Here is a 17138-nt window from a genome sequence, read left to right on the forward strand (position 1 = left end):
TCAGAACAGCTACTGTTTTCTCAACTGGAGATACAAGGTTTTCATCAGACAGCAGGACTACTTCATCACAGTGAGTAATTTTGATCCTTGAGTACATTCTACTGCAAATACGTTTTTACATTTACTTAAATACAAAATTCACTGTATGCATTTCACATGTAGCCAGGCTACTTGTACTTGTAGAGTATTTTTCCACTGTGGGGTTGTGTATTTCTTCCACCACTGCTTGTCTAGCATATTCTCAGTCCAAAGCATCATCCGAACATCACATGCAAATAACAGGAATCGTTCCCTAAATGCATCACGCAAACACTGCAGGACCAGAGACCGTCTTATTAGACATTCTCTGGCAGGACTGAGTGATGTGCTCTGACGTCATGTCCCTTTGGACGTAATATGATGCTGCAGGTGGTGCACGTGGTCTGTTGTTTACTTCTTCCAGGAATACTGGAAGTGCTACTGGAGAGGAGGGGGAGAGGGGGCTCGGTGAAATTGTGAAATTGTGAAACAGCTTTCCTGGATAGAGTTAGGTTGCTCAGCATTTGGAAAGAGAACCGTAGACCGACATTAACGCCAGGAAAATCTCGAGCTGAATTCCCTAATTTTCCCGTATTAAACGGCTCTTTAAACAGCGCGAGACTTCATCAGTATGTATTGTTTTGTTTAAGAGCTCGTGCCAGTCTTGTCTTTTGCTCTTTGTTCTCTCCACAGGCTTCTCAGGTTCAGGTTCAAGCGTTCAAGTGTCGTCAACAAGGCTGTAAAGCCTGAATGTAGCAGTTAGCATGCTTTCAGGATGCACAACAATGCTAAAGCAATGGGGGTAGTGTTTTACACTGGATTAAGATGTTGGGTTTGGTTCGAAACAGCATGTTTAATATAGTCTAAACACCATGTTGACATAATTTTGACAGTGTTGCAGTATGTAACTGGGGGAAGAGAAACATCTGACGCTCTGCACGTATTTATTTCCTTCAGTAACATAGTTGTTTTGATGAATATGTTGTCCTATCTGTTTTTTTTCAGAGAGAGACTAGAATGCCTCAGCTTGGACGCCTGTTTTCTCAGTTTCATCTCAGCTCCAAAGCTTCAGAAAGTTCCCAAGACAAGATCCCAAATCAGACAGCAACACTACCTGACTTTATACAACATGTCAGGTCAGTACTGTGCAAACTTAAAGCTGTGCACAGATAATAAGCCTGTCACCTAACTCTGCAGTTCCCCTTATTGGCTCTCCCATTTTTTTTGTATCTTTCAGCTCATTGTTTTGGTTTTACAGCTGCCACTTTACTGTTTTGCTATCATAAACCTTACTGTTTTCCCTGAAAAAAACTGATGAATCTGCTGTAAACTACCTGCCCAGCACCAAACAGCAGACAGACAAAGTTAGTGACTAGCAAGTGAACATAGTGGAGCATTTAGCAGCTAAAAAGCCAGATATTTCCCTTAGGAGTTGGTGGAGACTAAAACAGAGCTAAAAGGATAGTGAATACTGGACTTACATCATGGGATGGGCAGACCAACTACTCCAAATCAATGCTAATGTTGCTTTGTATCTGCTGGACATGCTAACACGTTTGCTGTAAGAACTTTATAATACGATAATATGTCAATGTTGTGTTACTAGCTTGTTCCACTTCCCCCAAGTGGCCAACATAAAATCAATGAATGCAGCTTCAGAAGTGTTCTTTTGCACAAAATAACTTATTTTGCCCTTTTCTATTATTTTCTTTGTTTCTATGTACTTTCACTGTAGGAAACTCACCGGGATCAGAAAAGAAGATATTTACTGCAATCTGCGTATCCCCGACCAGTTTCAGACCGCCAAAGATGACATCAACATTGTTATCCTCACAGGTTGGTATTTAGAATAAAAACTCATTTAATGAGAAATCTTTGCAATAAATAAATATAATGCTGATTTTGTGCTATAGGATTTAATATCATATAAACATTATTTTTCGTGATATTGATATATATCTAAAATGTTGTTTTTCCCGTAGGTCTTTAAGTCTGAGTTACATTTAAGTGAGCAGTGAATAGTTTTACTAGACCCTTTTCCAGCAGACATATTGTCTTGGCAGGGTAGGAAAAGCACAGGTGTTATTAATTACAATAACAATTGCTCTGTTCTATTAAAGTGCCCCATGTAAGCCATGACAGTGAGCCAGCATGCACAACACCAGCATGCTCAAACTAAAGCAGCTAAATCAAATTCAGCCATTCGTAATTTTATTATTTCCTACTGTGACATTTAAAAATGTCTTCATTGCTATGGTGATATAAAATTACATATACTGTCATGGAAGATTTAAGATAAGAAAAACTTAAAATAAGATAAGAAAAACTTTATTGTTACAAGTGACAGAAATTTGTCTTTGACAGGGCAGGCTCAAATGACATAAAATGCATGTAAGAACATAAAGATACATATAGAAACCATGTAACAACATTTACTTTACGAACATGTGCAAAATGCAAAAACAGTGCAGGAAGAAGCCTGAATGGAGCTATTTGATGCTGTCTATGTATGGCTGTTCAGTGTGGTGATGGCAATGGGAATGAAGGATTTTTATCCATTTTGCCTTGAGGCTTTAGGGTAAGAATTAGCTACCGTATATGTGGTATTACACTATTGTTCTGTACATTTTCACTTATGTTTTCTTCTTTTTACCAAGGCCAGGGGATCTTCTGCATAGATGTAAAACCATGGAGAGGCACAGTTTCCGCTCAAAACCAGAACTGGCATGTGCAAGTGAAGGAAGAGGACCAAAATGTTGCCAATACCTGCATTGAGCAGATTGAAGATCCCCTCAAAGCTATCAAGGTAAAAAAGACACATTTAGCTGAAATGTTGAAATACCACCATGGAAACCTAAATGTCAAACTGTCTGGCACACTTGTGTCCAAGGTCCAATCAATTGTCCAGGACATTGTTTTCATCTGAAACTCCAGCCGGGTTAAGAGATTCTGAGTCACCATAACAATTTATATGGAAATTTCAAACACTACAACAGGGCTTCCTAAACTTCCCAAGTGGTTGCTCTTCATTTGAAAGGCCATAATTATGTTCTGGGGGGGGGGTCGAAAGCAGGCAGGTGCCTAAACACAGCTGTCACCTTATGTGCCTGGATCTGTTAGGAGTCATTCATTTCCATCTCTATAGATGCTCAATTTGGACTGGGAGCTTGACAGAAGAGTCTGATGGCAAACACATACTGCATTATTTAAACAGTTCTGCTTGAATTGCACGTATTAACTTCATTAATGTACACAAAGCAGACACAGCTCGACTCTCTGTGCCAATTTAAAGTTCTATATTTTCCTAAAGTGGGTCCTTTTTAGAAATTGAAAAATGGACATGTGAATTTGTGTGTCTATTGGGTCATTATATAACCGTTTAATACAAAGGCGTCCTGTGTGAATGTTAGCACATTCTGACAAATTAATCTTTTCTGGATATAGACTCTTAATGCTAAAACAATCAGCTGATTAATTGATTAGTATATCAGCAGAAAATTCATGAACAACAAGTCTGATAATTCAGTATCTTTGTTGGTTGGTTAGTTGGACAAAACAAGCTACAGTGTTTGAAGACATCGTATTGGGCTCTAGCTACCAAAACAATACTTTTTCTACTTAACTTTGCTTTAAATAATACAAACACAACACATTGTTGTTGTTTTTTTTAAATACCAGCTTTTAATTAAAGAAAAGAATCAAAACTTAATATATTATTATTATTATTATTATTATTATTATTATTATTATTATTAAAAATAATATAATAAATAAAATAAACTTGATGCTTCATAGATATTTTGTTCAGTACCAAAAAAGTATTGATTGGTGTTTGTATTGATGGCCATTGTCACTGTTTCCTGACATTTTATAGACTAAATGATTAATCTGAAACTAATTCTCATTACTTGCATCCCTAAATTCTTCTCCTCTAGACTAAGACAGCTAACTTATGTGGCCATTTAAAGAGGAGTGGAGTGTCTGTGCGCCAAAGCCTCTTCTTCCCAAGAGTTATCTTCCTCTCTCAAAACTGCGAGCTGGATGAGGAGCTGAGGAAGAGGAGGGAGCTGGTCTCCCACAGCCAGATAGACGGCTTCCTCAGATCTTTCAGGGAGGGCTACATAGGCTGGATATCGGATGCACTGACTCCATCCTGGCTCTCTGGTGAGCAGCTCTTTAAAAGATGAACATTAATACTTCAATGGATGTTCTAATACTGAAGAAATCTGCTCAATCAGACTGCTTGTTTCAAAAACATACAGAATGAAACGGACTGCTGCATTAGTATAGAAAAGTGACACAACATGTTTTCAATACTAATTCCTGTGTTTAAAACATTCAATTGTCAGTTGTTTTTTATTTATTATTCTAGTGCAGTGCTCTGCCTAATTCTGTCTCATTTCATGATAATGAAAACTGAATAAGTTTTGGCAACAAGGCGCTGACCATAAATTGCAATGTCCCCGGTTTTTTACAGGGGGACCTTTTGTTGATTGTCATCCCATCTCTCTCTTTCTCTCTCTCTCGCCCCTCTTTTCCTGTCATCTCTCTCCTGTTGACTCTCTAAAAATAAAAAAATGAAATGGCCAAAAGATGCTCTAAAGCAAACAAAAAAATCTTACTGACCTTGCTAATTATATCACTTGTTTTAAGATAGTAAGACTTTTAGCACTCAACAACTTTACTTGACATGTTTGACAGTGTAATGAATTCCACAACAGAATATGATTAAATAAGCAGGCTTCTGACAGGAATGCTACCAGGTCAACTTTTTTTTAAAGTTTTCTTTTTTTCTTTTCTTTGCAGGTCATCTGTCGTACAGGCAGATGGACTCCGTGCGGGAGGTCCTGAGGAGGGTGGGGACGTGGGATCTGGTGCGGCTGCACTGTGGCGAGCAGCTGAAAGGAGACTTCCAGAGCTGCCAGTACATCGCTCTCGACCGACAGGAGACAGAGACGCTCGAGTTTACCAGAGTCCAGACCCTGTCAACTGATTCGCTGTGGGCCCTGCTGGGACACGCTCCTCAGGTCAGTCCACTCTGATGAGCTGCCAGGACCAGAGGTACAATCTGGAAATGAGAGTTGAATGCTGTGTCAACGGCTCCAAATAATAATGTAGAGCAAAAAGCCCAACATGAACCAGAAGACCAGCAGGTGGCAGTAGGACTTTGTGATCGTCTCACTCCGTTTTCTGTTCTGGTTCTGGGAACTGGAGAAACACAGGGTTTATTTGGGCTGAGGATTGCAGAACATCACAGCAATTTTACAGTTATTTGAAAACCATTAGGCACATATTCAATTAAAATATGTCAGGAAATTACTGTATACACATCAGAGTAAGTGATTAAAAAATAATTCTTCTCAAGAGGCATTCAATTAAAGAAAATCTCAGGTTTTGCACCACAGAGAGATGATTTATAATTATAAGTCCAGTTGGTCTTTTTAAAAAAAAAAAAATCTTTATTTGACAATCAAGAAAAAGCTGAATGAGGCTTTAAAAAAAAACTCTTTTAAAAACATGTTTTACTCTAGTGTGCTCTCTTTCCAGGGAACACTCCTAGTGTTAATTACTGCTTTATCTCCTCAGTTTTTTATTGAGGTAAGTCACTCTGCTTCTGGCTGCGAGGTACTCATTAGCTCACTTGATTGAATCAAGACAATTGCACATTCATTGCATGTGAATAAGTATCATTTGAGCTTATTCACATTCTCAGACCGGTTTAGGTTTGTTTATGTCATTGCCAGATAAGGATTTGGCTGATTAGTTACATGTTGTCTCTCCAGGTGGCATGAAAGGAAATCTTAACTGTAAAATGTGGCGATGAATGTTAAGGTTGCAGTGGTTAATTCTGAGTGAATATAATATTTACACAAAATTATGTTGTTTTTGGTGACATCTTTTACCTGAAATCATTCACAAACAGCTGCTCTGCTTGTTAGAGAAATTAGTTGAATAAAGTAATTGTGAAACAGACAAAGGTCAGAGCTCTTATTATGGTCCAGTGAGTAAGTACCCTGGTCAGCATCCATTACAGATTTCACACCCACCCTCAGCACCCAAACACAGCCTGGACTTTCCTTACAGACCCCCCCCCCCCCACCCCAAACATCCAGACTGTATGTACTCTCCCCTATCGCCTCCAGCTGCTGTGTATTTGATACATGACCCAACAATCATTAGACAGTCTCCAGTGGGCCCTTTTCTAGCCCAAGGGGACACACACAGCGACAACAAAATATATTATTTTCAAAGAAATATTTGTAAATGGAGGCAGTGTGAGACAAACCCTCTCCTCATTTTTCACAGAGAAATATGACTTGGAGAATATATGGTACATTTTTGGTTAAGGTATCTGTGTTACCCCACTTAGCATGTTCAAATACAATAGACAAGGGTTTATATTTGTTTCCAATTACAGTATCAGATCCCAAGCATTCAGCTGTATTAACCACCAGAAAAAATAGATTTTGCTATTGGATTTGTATTGTAAACTTAAACATTTGCTCCTTTGGACTCCATGACTGTGTCACCCACCCAGAAAAAGATCTTTGCTCGTGTGCAGCAGCTGTGAGGGGAAGCTTTGGGGGTGGCAAAGAAACTTGATAGCTCCCCCAGGCGTATTTTCAGAGCCCAGAAATAATGCATGCTTTTGATTTGTTACTTGTAAACACACAGGATAGAAGATCTGCGATATGACCCACAGTCTCAATCAGGCATCTGTTTGGTTGTAAGAAGTGGCACCAGATGCATCCACAAAGCCACCGTGGAGGCACTAGGTGTGTTTTCTGTGGGCTCAGTCAATTACTCTGCGGAGAATGGGATGTCTACATGTCCCCAAAGTGGAGAATGATTGAGTAGAGTGGCTGTAATTTATTAATTATGGTCTATATTCTTAGACCACGGTTCTGGCTTCATTCAATTTGTATGGATTGAGGGGTAATTACTGTGTGTGTGTGTGTGTGTGTGTGTGTGTGTGTGTGTGTGTGTGTGTGTGTGTGTGTGTGTGTGTGTGTGTGTGTGTGTGTGTGTGTGTGTGTGTATGTGTGTGTCTGTGTGTCTGTGTGTCTGTGTGTGTGTGTCTGTGTGTCTGTGTGTGTCTGTAGGAAGAGAGAGAAAGGGCTAAAGATCTATTCATGTCATAGTTTCAAGTGCAGGTTACTTATGTTGTTCATCTTCATATTGTCTCCTATTGTGATTCTGTTTATATAATTCAGTTTATTCGGGAGGAGTAGAAATGGAGCTCCCGTGTTTGAAATTAAGTCTCCTTACTCACAGTCGGCATATAGAGTGTCTACTAATTGCATAGCTGAGAAACAACAGTTGAGTTCCTATGACTGTAACTTGACTACTCCACCCTGTCAGCTGATTAATAGAAGAAAAGCCACCAGGCGAAAGGCTGCAAATTCACCGCCAACATCTCGGCTAACAAATAATCAGATCTCGGTTACCGTAGATACATCCTGTCTTTCTGACTGGCTACAGATTCCACACAGATGTAGCTTGTTAATTTAACTCAGCGCTGACATTCCTCTCTGTTTGGCCATCTCCCAGGCTGCACGTGTCACACGCCTGTAATAGACAGTCTGGTGCGCCCGCTGCTTAGCACAGAAAATGCAGAGAAGGGAGACATCAACCGCTTTGTGGTGATAATGAATGGAGGCACACAAAAGGCTAGGAGCTTGCCATTTATAAAGCCTGGAAATTCTGCTGCCTAAATAGATAATATTAGCAACCACTGCAGCTTTTTGGTCTCTTTATGTAGAGAAAAAAAGTATTTAGCCATTAAAAGAAAATATATATGCAGTAACCATTATTATTGATTATAAAGCATTTATAATAATCATTCACATATATGGCAGAATCCTATGTATGCTGTATAAAATGAAATGTACTTAATAAAACTATCCTATAAGAAAATGGCAGTGCCTGTAATTTCTCTGAAAGCCTGTGTACTTGTGAGTGGAGGCTTTCGGACCACAGAAACAACACAGGTGTGTATTTTCAGTTACCATCCGCAAACCAAGAAAAAGATACTTAACAGTTGTTTCACCGAAAGTGCAATTAATCAGATTGTGTGTCACGTAGAGTTTGATGTTCATCAGTTTTATCAAGTAACTAACTAAACTAAAGATAAATTAACTAAAGAATAATTCTTAAGAATTTTCCAGATAGAAAGATCTCTTCGTTGCATTTTTCAACAAAAATAAAAATTGTGGGGGGGAATTACCACGATGTTCAGATTTCTGTAATTGCAGCATCGCTCTCGAAAGGAAACTAGAATTGGAAATAATTTGCACCAGAGTGTGTGTAGGAAGCTACAGAGGAAAGCTAACCATGCAATTACGTATGAGAAGGGTGCTGCAGAATCACAAGTGTCTGTAATGAACTAGTGAAGACACCAGCACTTACACAGTGGAAGGCAATGATAAAAGCTGCCTTGTAATAGCGTGTGATTAAACTTGGTAAAAATCTATTTTTTCACTCGAGCACTAAGCCACTGTGAAGAGTCCCGTGGAGAGATTCTGCATCTGTCAATTTGAAGATGACTCAATGTGTTTCCTCCAAATTCATCACCCAGCGTGTAATACCAGTCATGTTTGAGGGCTCTTCAAGCGCTCTTTTGTTAATTTAGTTAAACATCAACCAGTAGAGTTCATGTTTTACACATTCCTACTCAACACAGGTGGAGATTGAGTTTCAGTAAATTTGAATACATGTTTAAAATAAAGCTCCAAGCCATTAATATTCATTACAAAATAATTTCTTTGAATGTGGAATGAGCTGTGGTTGGCAATTCTATCTGTGATCCCCAGAAATGTATGTAATGTATGTTTACACTGTTATATTGTATACTGCATGCATTATTCCCTATTATGCAAAGATCCACAAGACAAAGAGGCCTTACTCATACCATGATATTTAAGTGAATATTTGTATATTAGTGTACTGTTTTTTTGTACTGTTTTTATTTTATTTTATTTATTTATTTATTTATTTTTTATTATTATATATATATATTTTTTTTATTTATATATATATATATATATATATATATATATATATATATATATATATATATATATATATATATATATATATATATATATATATATATATATATATATATAGTATATACTTTTTTTTGGTGCAACAACATTGGTACAAGCTTAAAGTCAAGTTCAAATTCTTTTTCCCCATTGATCCACCCACCTCCCTCCCAAATGTCCAACTATTAGTGTACTGTTTATCAAGTAATAAATTCTCAAATATATCATCCTTTTAAAGCAAAAACACCAAACGTTAAATAATACAGTATATATATATATATATATATATATATATATATATATATATATATATATATATATATATATATATATATATATATTATAAACTAAATATCTTTGACTGTTATTTGGATAAAAGAAGCAAATTGACCACATCACTTTAGGCTCTGGGACACTGTGATTGGCATTTTTCCATATTGTATATACAAAATGAGGAACTAGGAAAATAATAGACAGATTAATCGGTAATGAAAATGACCGTTAGTAATGATATGATCATATCTTATTAATACGCCCCCCACTGAAACTCATTAAACGATATTTAATTATTGCCCAGACCTTTGCAATGGTATTGTTTAATAAGCCCATATCAGCTTCATACAAGATTTTTCCTTTTACTGATTTTCTGGCAACATCCAATTTAGCATCAAATGCTGGATTGAGTATCTAACAGACACTTTTCTTTAGTCACTGGCCAAGATGTTGATTTTAACTCGGGAAGCTCAGCTATTTGTTTTGGGGATTCAGGATTTTACTGTGATCTCCACAGTATAGATGTGATCAATTGGGATTCATGAATAATGAAGAGGCCGTGTGGAGCAGAGACACTTAATTACAGTTTCAAAAGCCATTCTCGTTAATTGAGGAGAATAAAGGTGGTGAAGTGGACGGCAACGTTAGAATTTTGTATCTGTGAGTTTCTTTTCTTTCTCAGTGAAAGCTAAAAAAAAAAAACCCAGCTGGTAATTGGCAAGATCTCACTGTTTTCTCAAATGGGATGCTTTTCTGCATTTGACATTTAATATCCTAGTTTATGTTGTGTGCTCAGTCCATTTCCTCTGACCACCTGTGAGCAGACTATCGTTCTTTTAATGTGTAGGCTAATATTCTGCATATCCAGACAGTGTGTGGCCGCTGTGTGCAGCAGATACAGTATGTAATTGACAGCCCTGCCATATGTTACAGTTATGTGAAATTATGGATAAACTAGTTAACAGACACTTTGGCCCATTGTCTGTTGTTTTGATAATCACCCTTAATAACGGACGGCATCAATATGGTCTTTAAACCTGATTTGGGAGTTAATGGAGTCAGATGGGGGCAGTCAGTGTATGCTCTGGGGGTAATGCTGTTAGAGATGTTCGTAAAGAGCAAATTAAATCAGTCATAGATTGTGCCCTCTCAAGTCAGCCAGACAACCAGACCCATTGAGGAGAAAAAGAAGGAGGATTCATATTTTAACCTCTCGCAGAAAATGCACTAATGCGGATGGAAATAAAGTCAGAGCTGGCTGAATGGATGTAAATGGTTATTGCCGAGAGTCTAATGGCTTCCTGTTAGCACAGGTTGGTTGGAAGCAGAGACGTTGCTATTTGGAATTTAACCAGCCATGTTTTGCGTTCATGACTTTATACAAATGTAGTTATTGACGTAGACGGTAATGTCACTAAAACAAAGTTAAGGCATCTACTGTAAATAGATGGTCCACATCTGAAGTTCAATTATGATGCTTGAGTATTTCATGCAGTATTGAATCTTCAAACAAGAAGTTATTGAACTGATACCATTGTGAGGATTTTTTTTTCTTGAAGGCTTTAGTCGATAAATGGATAAGTTGGTCACCAGAAAATAATTTTTTTTTATAAAGGAAAAATAATAAACATCTACTGGTTCCAGATTCTCAAATGTGAGGATTTGCTGCTTCAATCTTATATCATTATAAAATTTACTTTTGAACTCTTGGTTGGTCGAAACAACCAGTTTAATGAGTTTTTTTTAAACTATTTGCAGACATCTTATTCACTAAAAATATGATCAGTTAATTGAAAACATTATCTACAGATTAAGTGATAATAGAACAGCCTCTCCTTATTTTAGCATGTAGGGGTGCAACAATTCTTTCTTTACATTGGTTTATCAGTTATACATTTTAAGTCAGTCATACATTGAATTGAAAAAAAGAAAAACAATCTATCTTGAATTGCATCCCCAATTTGAAGACTTTAAATTCATTGAATCGCTGATAATCTAGCAATTCACACTCCTCTCAGCAGGTTGTTAATTTATTCACCCAGTGAGCCAAACCGCACAGTGTTTACCTAATTGCCTTGTTGAATCCACCCAAAATGACAGGGAACCACTTTTGGTCTGATTCCATCACATTTGGCTCGTCGACAAAGATGTTTGCTGCGCCAGAGGTGTGTTACTCAGTGTTCCTCCCAATCTGTGTCTGGTGAGACACGGCGTGGAACAAAGAGCCCGCCGTCTGAGGCTGGTGTGGCGTTACGCTCACTCAGAGTTCACCTGAAACACTGCACCCATGGCTCCAGGTAACAGCCCCCACTGACTCATACCCCACTGGAATTCTTTGACTTTATCAGGGGAAGAATCTGAACTTTGTGAATGGCAATACACACAGGTGGTGACACGTTCCTACCCAACTACACAGTTCCTCATTCACGTTTGTCAGACCTAAAAATAAAATAAAATAAATAATCGTATTTATACTTAAATAATCTACAGTGTGTAGTCACAATGTAAAGTCCATGATGCAGGTTTGTAAATTATATTTTTCTAATTAAAAGAAGTGATTTTGGATTTCTCAATCACCGTTACACCAAACTGGCTGAGAATAAACATATCTACAGGTAGAAGATAAGGAAACCAGTGAGATTGCTATCGGCTGTTTCTAAGGAGATGTTATAATGAGCTGTCATCTTGAGTTTAAGAGGGTAAAAGGTGAACAGCATACCAGAGGCAGGATTTATGACTATTAGCAGACGGTAAATAAGAAGACAGAGTTTGTCTCGTTGAAATGTGAGGAGTGATGTCATTCACACCACTCCTCCGACACAGAAAGTGAGAGGCGGAACTGGGGTAGACACCGTTAGGTGAGCTCTTAGCCCTTTGTGTGACACCCAACCTTAGCCCAAAGGGTCCTGTCCTCGCCATTAAGTGTTACACAGACACATATTCAGGCCTGTCTGTGCTTGAAATAGTAATGATTCTTGTCGCTTGTCGACAATTCACAAACAAAAGTGAGACATTATCTATTAAATATTGTCTGTTTGAGGGGTGTGCAGCTGCTACATTTAGGTGTAGGATGCAGGTTGCACTTTGAATATGTCAGCAGCTCCTTTGCACTTTGTTCTTCTACCCTCATTTAGATACAGTATCTTCTTTTCCCTCAGACACTTGCCTCAAGTGGCTGAGGGTAACATGCAGTGACAGTTCCTGTACCTGACAACACCTTGCGGGCAGGTTGTCTAGACCAAACAGAACTCTCCTCTTTGAGTTTATGCCAAAGACGGCTGCATATTCTCCTTCCTGTATGTGGCAAAACACAGTCAATGTAGCAGTTACGCAAACCTGTTTCATTTCAAATCATACAGTATTTCTCTATAGCTTTTCTTATTGGTAAATGTGGACTGTTTTATTCTTACCTCCATCAAAAATGTTATGTTTTCAAGCCACTTTGGCTGTGAAGCATTTCATTTTTTGGTTCAAACATCTTACCTGTGAGCCATATAAGTAAGTTTAGTTTTTAATGTGTGTTCAGGGGGGATTTGTTGGTATAGGATATGTCCATTTAATGATTCTCTGTCATCTTGAAAAAAATGTATATATTAAAAAAAGAAACTGGTAAAGCCGGTAAAAAAAAAACTATATTTAAGATCTCATACCATTTCCAATAACTGGTTTCCAGATTGTTGAAGGCAGTTATGACGAGAAGTTATTTACACATTTGTGCAAACTGTTACTTACTACTAACTACTGAGTGCAATTGCAACCAAATAAGATGTCATATGCTCATATCAACTCGAAGTAATCCTGCAATTTGATTGCATTGTGCCTTTTGGATGATGCTACAGAAATAGGATACATTTAAATAGCTTTAATTAAACATTTTCACAATTTATCCCCATACAGGATTTATGTATTCTCCAAAGATACCATGGTCTGCAATCAGCCAATCAGCATGATTGTTAACAATGCATGTTTCGATGCAGATCTGGATCTAGATGCAGATTTCCCAAAAATGTCTTTAATTAAAATAACGTTTAGAGAATTGTGCAGCTGTAATGGAGGTAAATGCTCTTTGGATGCTTTCCCACATAGGCAGTATGTGTGTTTCATAGGCTGTCATGCTGCTCGTGCTATATGAAGTTAAATGTTTTTCTACTTGTGTCCTGGTTTGAATATGATGTAGAAACAGTATTTTCTGTTCAAAGTACTCAACTTTAAATGAGATAATTGCTGATTACCAACTATTACGTTTGTTTAAACATTTGTTAGAATAATTCCTCTCTGATGTCTTTTTGTTGGTTTACGTACCTCTCTGCCACCAGCTGTCATAAAGCTATTTTTTCATGCATCCCAAATGAACAGACACTCATTCTGAAGTGTCTGATGCTATTGTAATACAAGCCATGTGGCACTCGGCCAAGGCTGCAATATAAGACACAATTGTTCCGTTTCTTTTCTCTCTGTCTCCCTGTTTTAATGCACAGTAATAAGTACGTAAATGGTGGAAAAATGTGTGTCTGAAATCGCAGTGGCCTTTGTTGCAGATAATTAGGTTAGCACCAAGAGTGTGCAGGTGTTGAGGGTGTGCTGTGTGCTTGTGTTGTGTTATCGACTTGCTCATATTCGTAGGCTGTCAGGGGTGTCGCACTTCCCATCAGCCCCAAAGCTCACCAACCTCTTCACTATTAAAATGATCACTTTCAATAGCAGACAAAGGAAAGAGGGAACATATCTAGTGCAGGGTATTCTCCCCACCTCTAATGCTTATCTGCCTTTTGATGTCGGCGTAATAAAAGGCCTATTGGGCTTCCACAATGACCTGCAAAATGGACAAGGGGCGATATACTGGGCTCTGACTGTCGCTACCATTAACTAAAAGGCCCAGACATTATGGAGAGCCGGGGATGAAAGAACATGGGAAAAAAAATTATAATAGAAAAATTGCCTAATGCTAAAGTGAAAGAAAATGGAACTGTGAAAAGGCACTGTAATATTCTGTTATCACCTGTAAATGCAGCCAAACAAGAGCTGCAGCGAGGCATTCTTTGTGAAATGGATGTGGTTCAATTACCTGCATGTCTAAATCTAGTTAAGGCTTCCATTGTCAGGCTCAAACATAACAGGCAGTTTTGATGTAGTGTTAAAGCGTATTATGCCCTACAACCTACATAAAATCAAGAGCGGTATGACTCCATTCAAGATGTGGGGGGAATTAAAAATGCTCACAGTGACAACAAGGTTAATTTAATATTTATTCTGTTTCACACTGCCGTTTGGATCACTTTTTCAAAAGAGTTGCACAGTTTTTTAGCGGGATTGTAGAAAATATTACAGTTTTATTTATTTATTTATTTTAAGCCCCTTTTCAGTGATTGACTAATTGGTTCCTAAGGAGAATCTTCATGCAAGTTTTCCAATAAAAGGAGAAGTGATTTGTTTTACCATGTATTTGGCTATATGTACATTTGGCCAAGTTGAAAACTACAGACTCTAATGTTCAAACCCCCAAATAAGCATGGTATATCTGAAAAATTTGAAAATAAATCCACAATCAGTCAAAAAATCTAAATCAGTTGATAGATTAAACAACTAATCCATTAATTGAGAAAATAATCTGCACATTAATCGGTAATGAAATAAGTTGCAGCCCTAAAGCATACATTTGGTGATTTACAGGTAAAAAGATGCATCTAGGTTTGAACCAGGCTACATTTGTTTAAAAATAAAATAAAAATCTTCAACTTGACATTTAGTCATTTAAATGCAAATTAATCAACTTTAATATGTAACCAAGATGTGTTGTCAAAACATTTACTTTTCAACCAAATTTAGCCCTGTTTTGCTGTGGATTCCCAGCCATCTTTTACCTGCAAATCATCAAATCTATACTTCAAAATGGACCTCAAGTAAATTTGAATTTTACCCATTATTAAACCCAGTCCCTCTTCCAACAAGCCAGAATCAGTACATTTGTACTGGTTCTTCAGTCTACAAGCCCAGAGACAAAGCAGCAGCTTGTACATGTAGAGTTTAATCGTGAAAGTCATGAGCGTCTGCTTAGCTCGAGGCAGAGGTTTGGGGGTCTCAGTCAGGGTCATGACCCCAGCAAAAGCTCCCAATATCCAAGAACAGCACTGCCTTGTTTGTTAGCCACTTCTGAATAAACTCACTTTACAACCTTCATTTTTCGTATTTCCTGTTTAATTCTCTCTGTCCTATACTCTGCAGGTAACAGTTCGAATGTACAAGCGTGGATCTCAGGGCTGGCTGGGTAAATCCCTAAACGCCACCACAACTATCCCCTCCAACACCTCTGTGATCTTCAGAATCAGCGGGGAGGAAGCAGATGCCAAAATCCCAGCAAACACCATTCACAGCATCACACTCAGCAACTGACGGTGTGTATCGGTCAATAAATGGAATAGCTGTTACAACATGCCGCTGTGGGAAAGAGGAAGCATTCAGATGCATCAAAGAAAACCTCTTAATTTAGCTCAAATCTGTTTTTACCGAGTGACTTTTACTATCCAGAGTTTGTATTTTGTTATATTGTAATATTGTACTAAAAACCCAAGTTCTGAATGTCTTTAAGTGAGAATTTATTGTAAAAAAAAATAAAAAGGCCAATTTCCCTGATTCTGCTAACCTCAGTGGCAATATTATGTCAATGAAGATGGTTTCAGACAATTAGCCTGATTAACTTTCTCTTGTTTTGAATTTCTAGGGCTGGCCCACACTTTACACTAGCCATTAATTAATCATTATGCTAGCTAATTGTGTCACATCAGTTCAGGATTGAAGTGTTTAATGTGTTAATTGTGGCAGTTAAAAACGGTGGCCTCTAGCGCGATGAGGGCCAAGCAAGTTACTGCCTTTGTGGGTTTAATCGGCAGTGATTTACGGTCTGTTTAGACTGTGTAACTGTTAGGTGCTTTATTAATATGCTCCACCGCACAGAGGAGACGATAACATATTCAAGCGCGCACAGGCGCAGCCACCAGCACCATTCATAACTGTGTCTGAGTCACTTTCCATCAGTTATTAGGCTTACTCAGCTGCGCTAACAGCTAGCAATTGTATTTACTGTGCCTGGTTGTGGCCAAAATGAAGTTATTTCCATCAAGATATCAGTGCCTTTAGCTAATGCAATAGAAGGAGCTCTCTGTGTTGATGGTATCTCTTTGCATGGCATCTCTCTACCTGAAACATCATTACACTGTACTCAAGCTCCTCACTTTTTTTTTAAATGTCTGTTTACTGGTTTACCTGAGGGACAGATTGTACAAACAGCACTGTGATGTTTGCATTTGTACGTGCACATTTTTTAGACTCTGGTTCTATTTCTGATCTTGGCCAACATTTGCTTGAATTTACAAGTGTTCTGGTGAATATATTTTCTTGCATATTTAAACTAAAGTACTAAAGAGTGTCCTCAGGAACTGTTTTCTCCACAGGACTTGACAATCAATATTGACAATAGCAAGATGATATGGGATGAGAAGGATTTAGAGAAATTACTATTCTGAGTGGTGGGTGCATGCAGGGTAATATAAATGTTTTGCTCATTTAATTTTAAAACTTCAAGCACTTTCAGTATCAACTTGATTGTTAACCATACTCTTCAGTTGATTGATTTAAGCATAGTTGTTTTATTAATTTGTGTGTGTGTGTGTGTGTGTGTGTGTGTGTGTGTGTGTGTGTGTGTGTGTGTGTGTGTGTGTGTGTGTGTGTGTGTGTGTGTGTGTGTGTGTGTGTGTTTTAGTCATGGCATCCTCAAGGGTATTTATGTCTACATGTATTTGTACT

The 17138-nt window shown here is 37.9% G+C and overlaps 1 protein-coding gene across 1 annotated transcript; it reads left to right on the top strand.

Moving 5' to 3' along the window:
* The first annotated feature begins 426 nt into the window (after nt 1-426).
* si:zfos-911d5.4 lies at nt 427-15968 on the top strand. The gene is made up of 7 exons (XM_039788766.1): nt 427-647; nt 1024-1154; nt 1754-1854; nt 2676-2824; nt 3954-4182; nt 4825-5045; nt 15561-15968. The coding sequence occupies exons 2-7, from the start codon at nt 1036-1038 to the stop codon at nt 15726-15728; spliced, it is 987 nt and encodes a 328-aa protein (XP_039644700.1). The 5' UTR covers nt 427-647; nt 1024-1035; the 3' UTR covers nt 15729-15968.
* The last annotated feature ends 1170 nt before the right edge of the window (nt 15969-17138 follow it).

Source organism: Perca fluviatilis, chromosome 21 (genome assembly GCF_010015445.1).
Source record: "Perca fluviatilis chromosome 21, GENO_Pfluv_1.0, whole genome shotgun sequence".
Classification (NCBI taxonomy): Eukaryota; Metazoa; Chordata; class Actinopteri; order Perciformes; family Percidae; genus Perca; species Perca fluviatilis.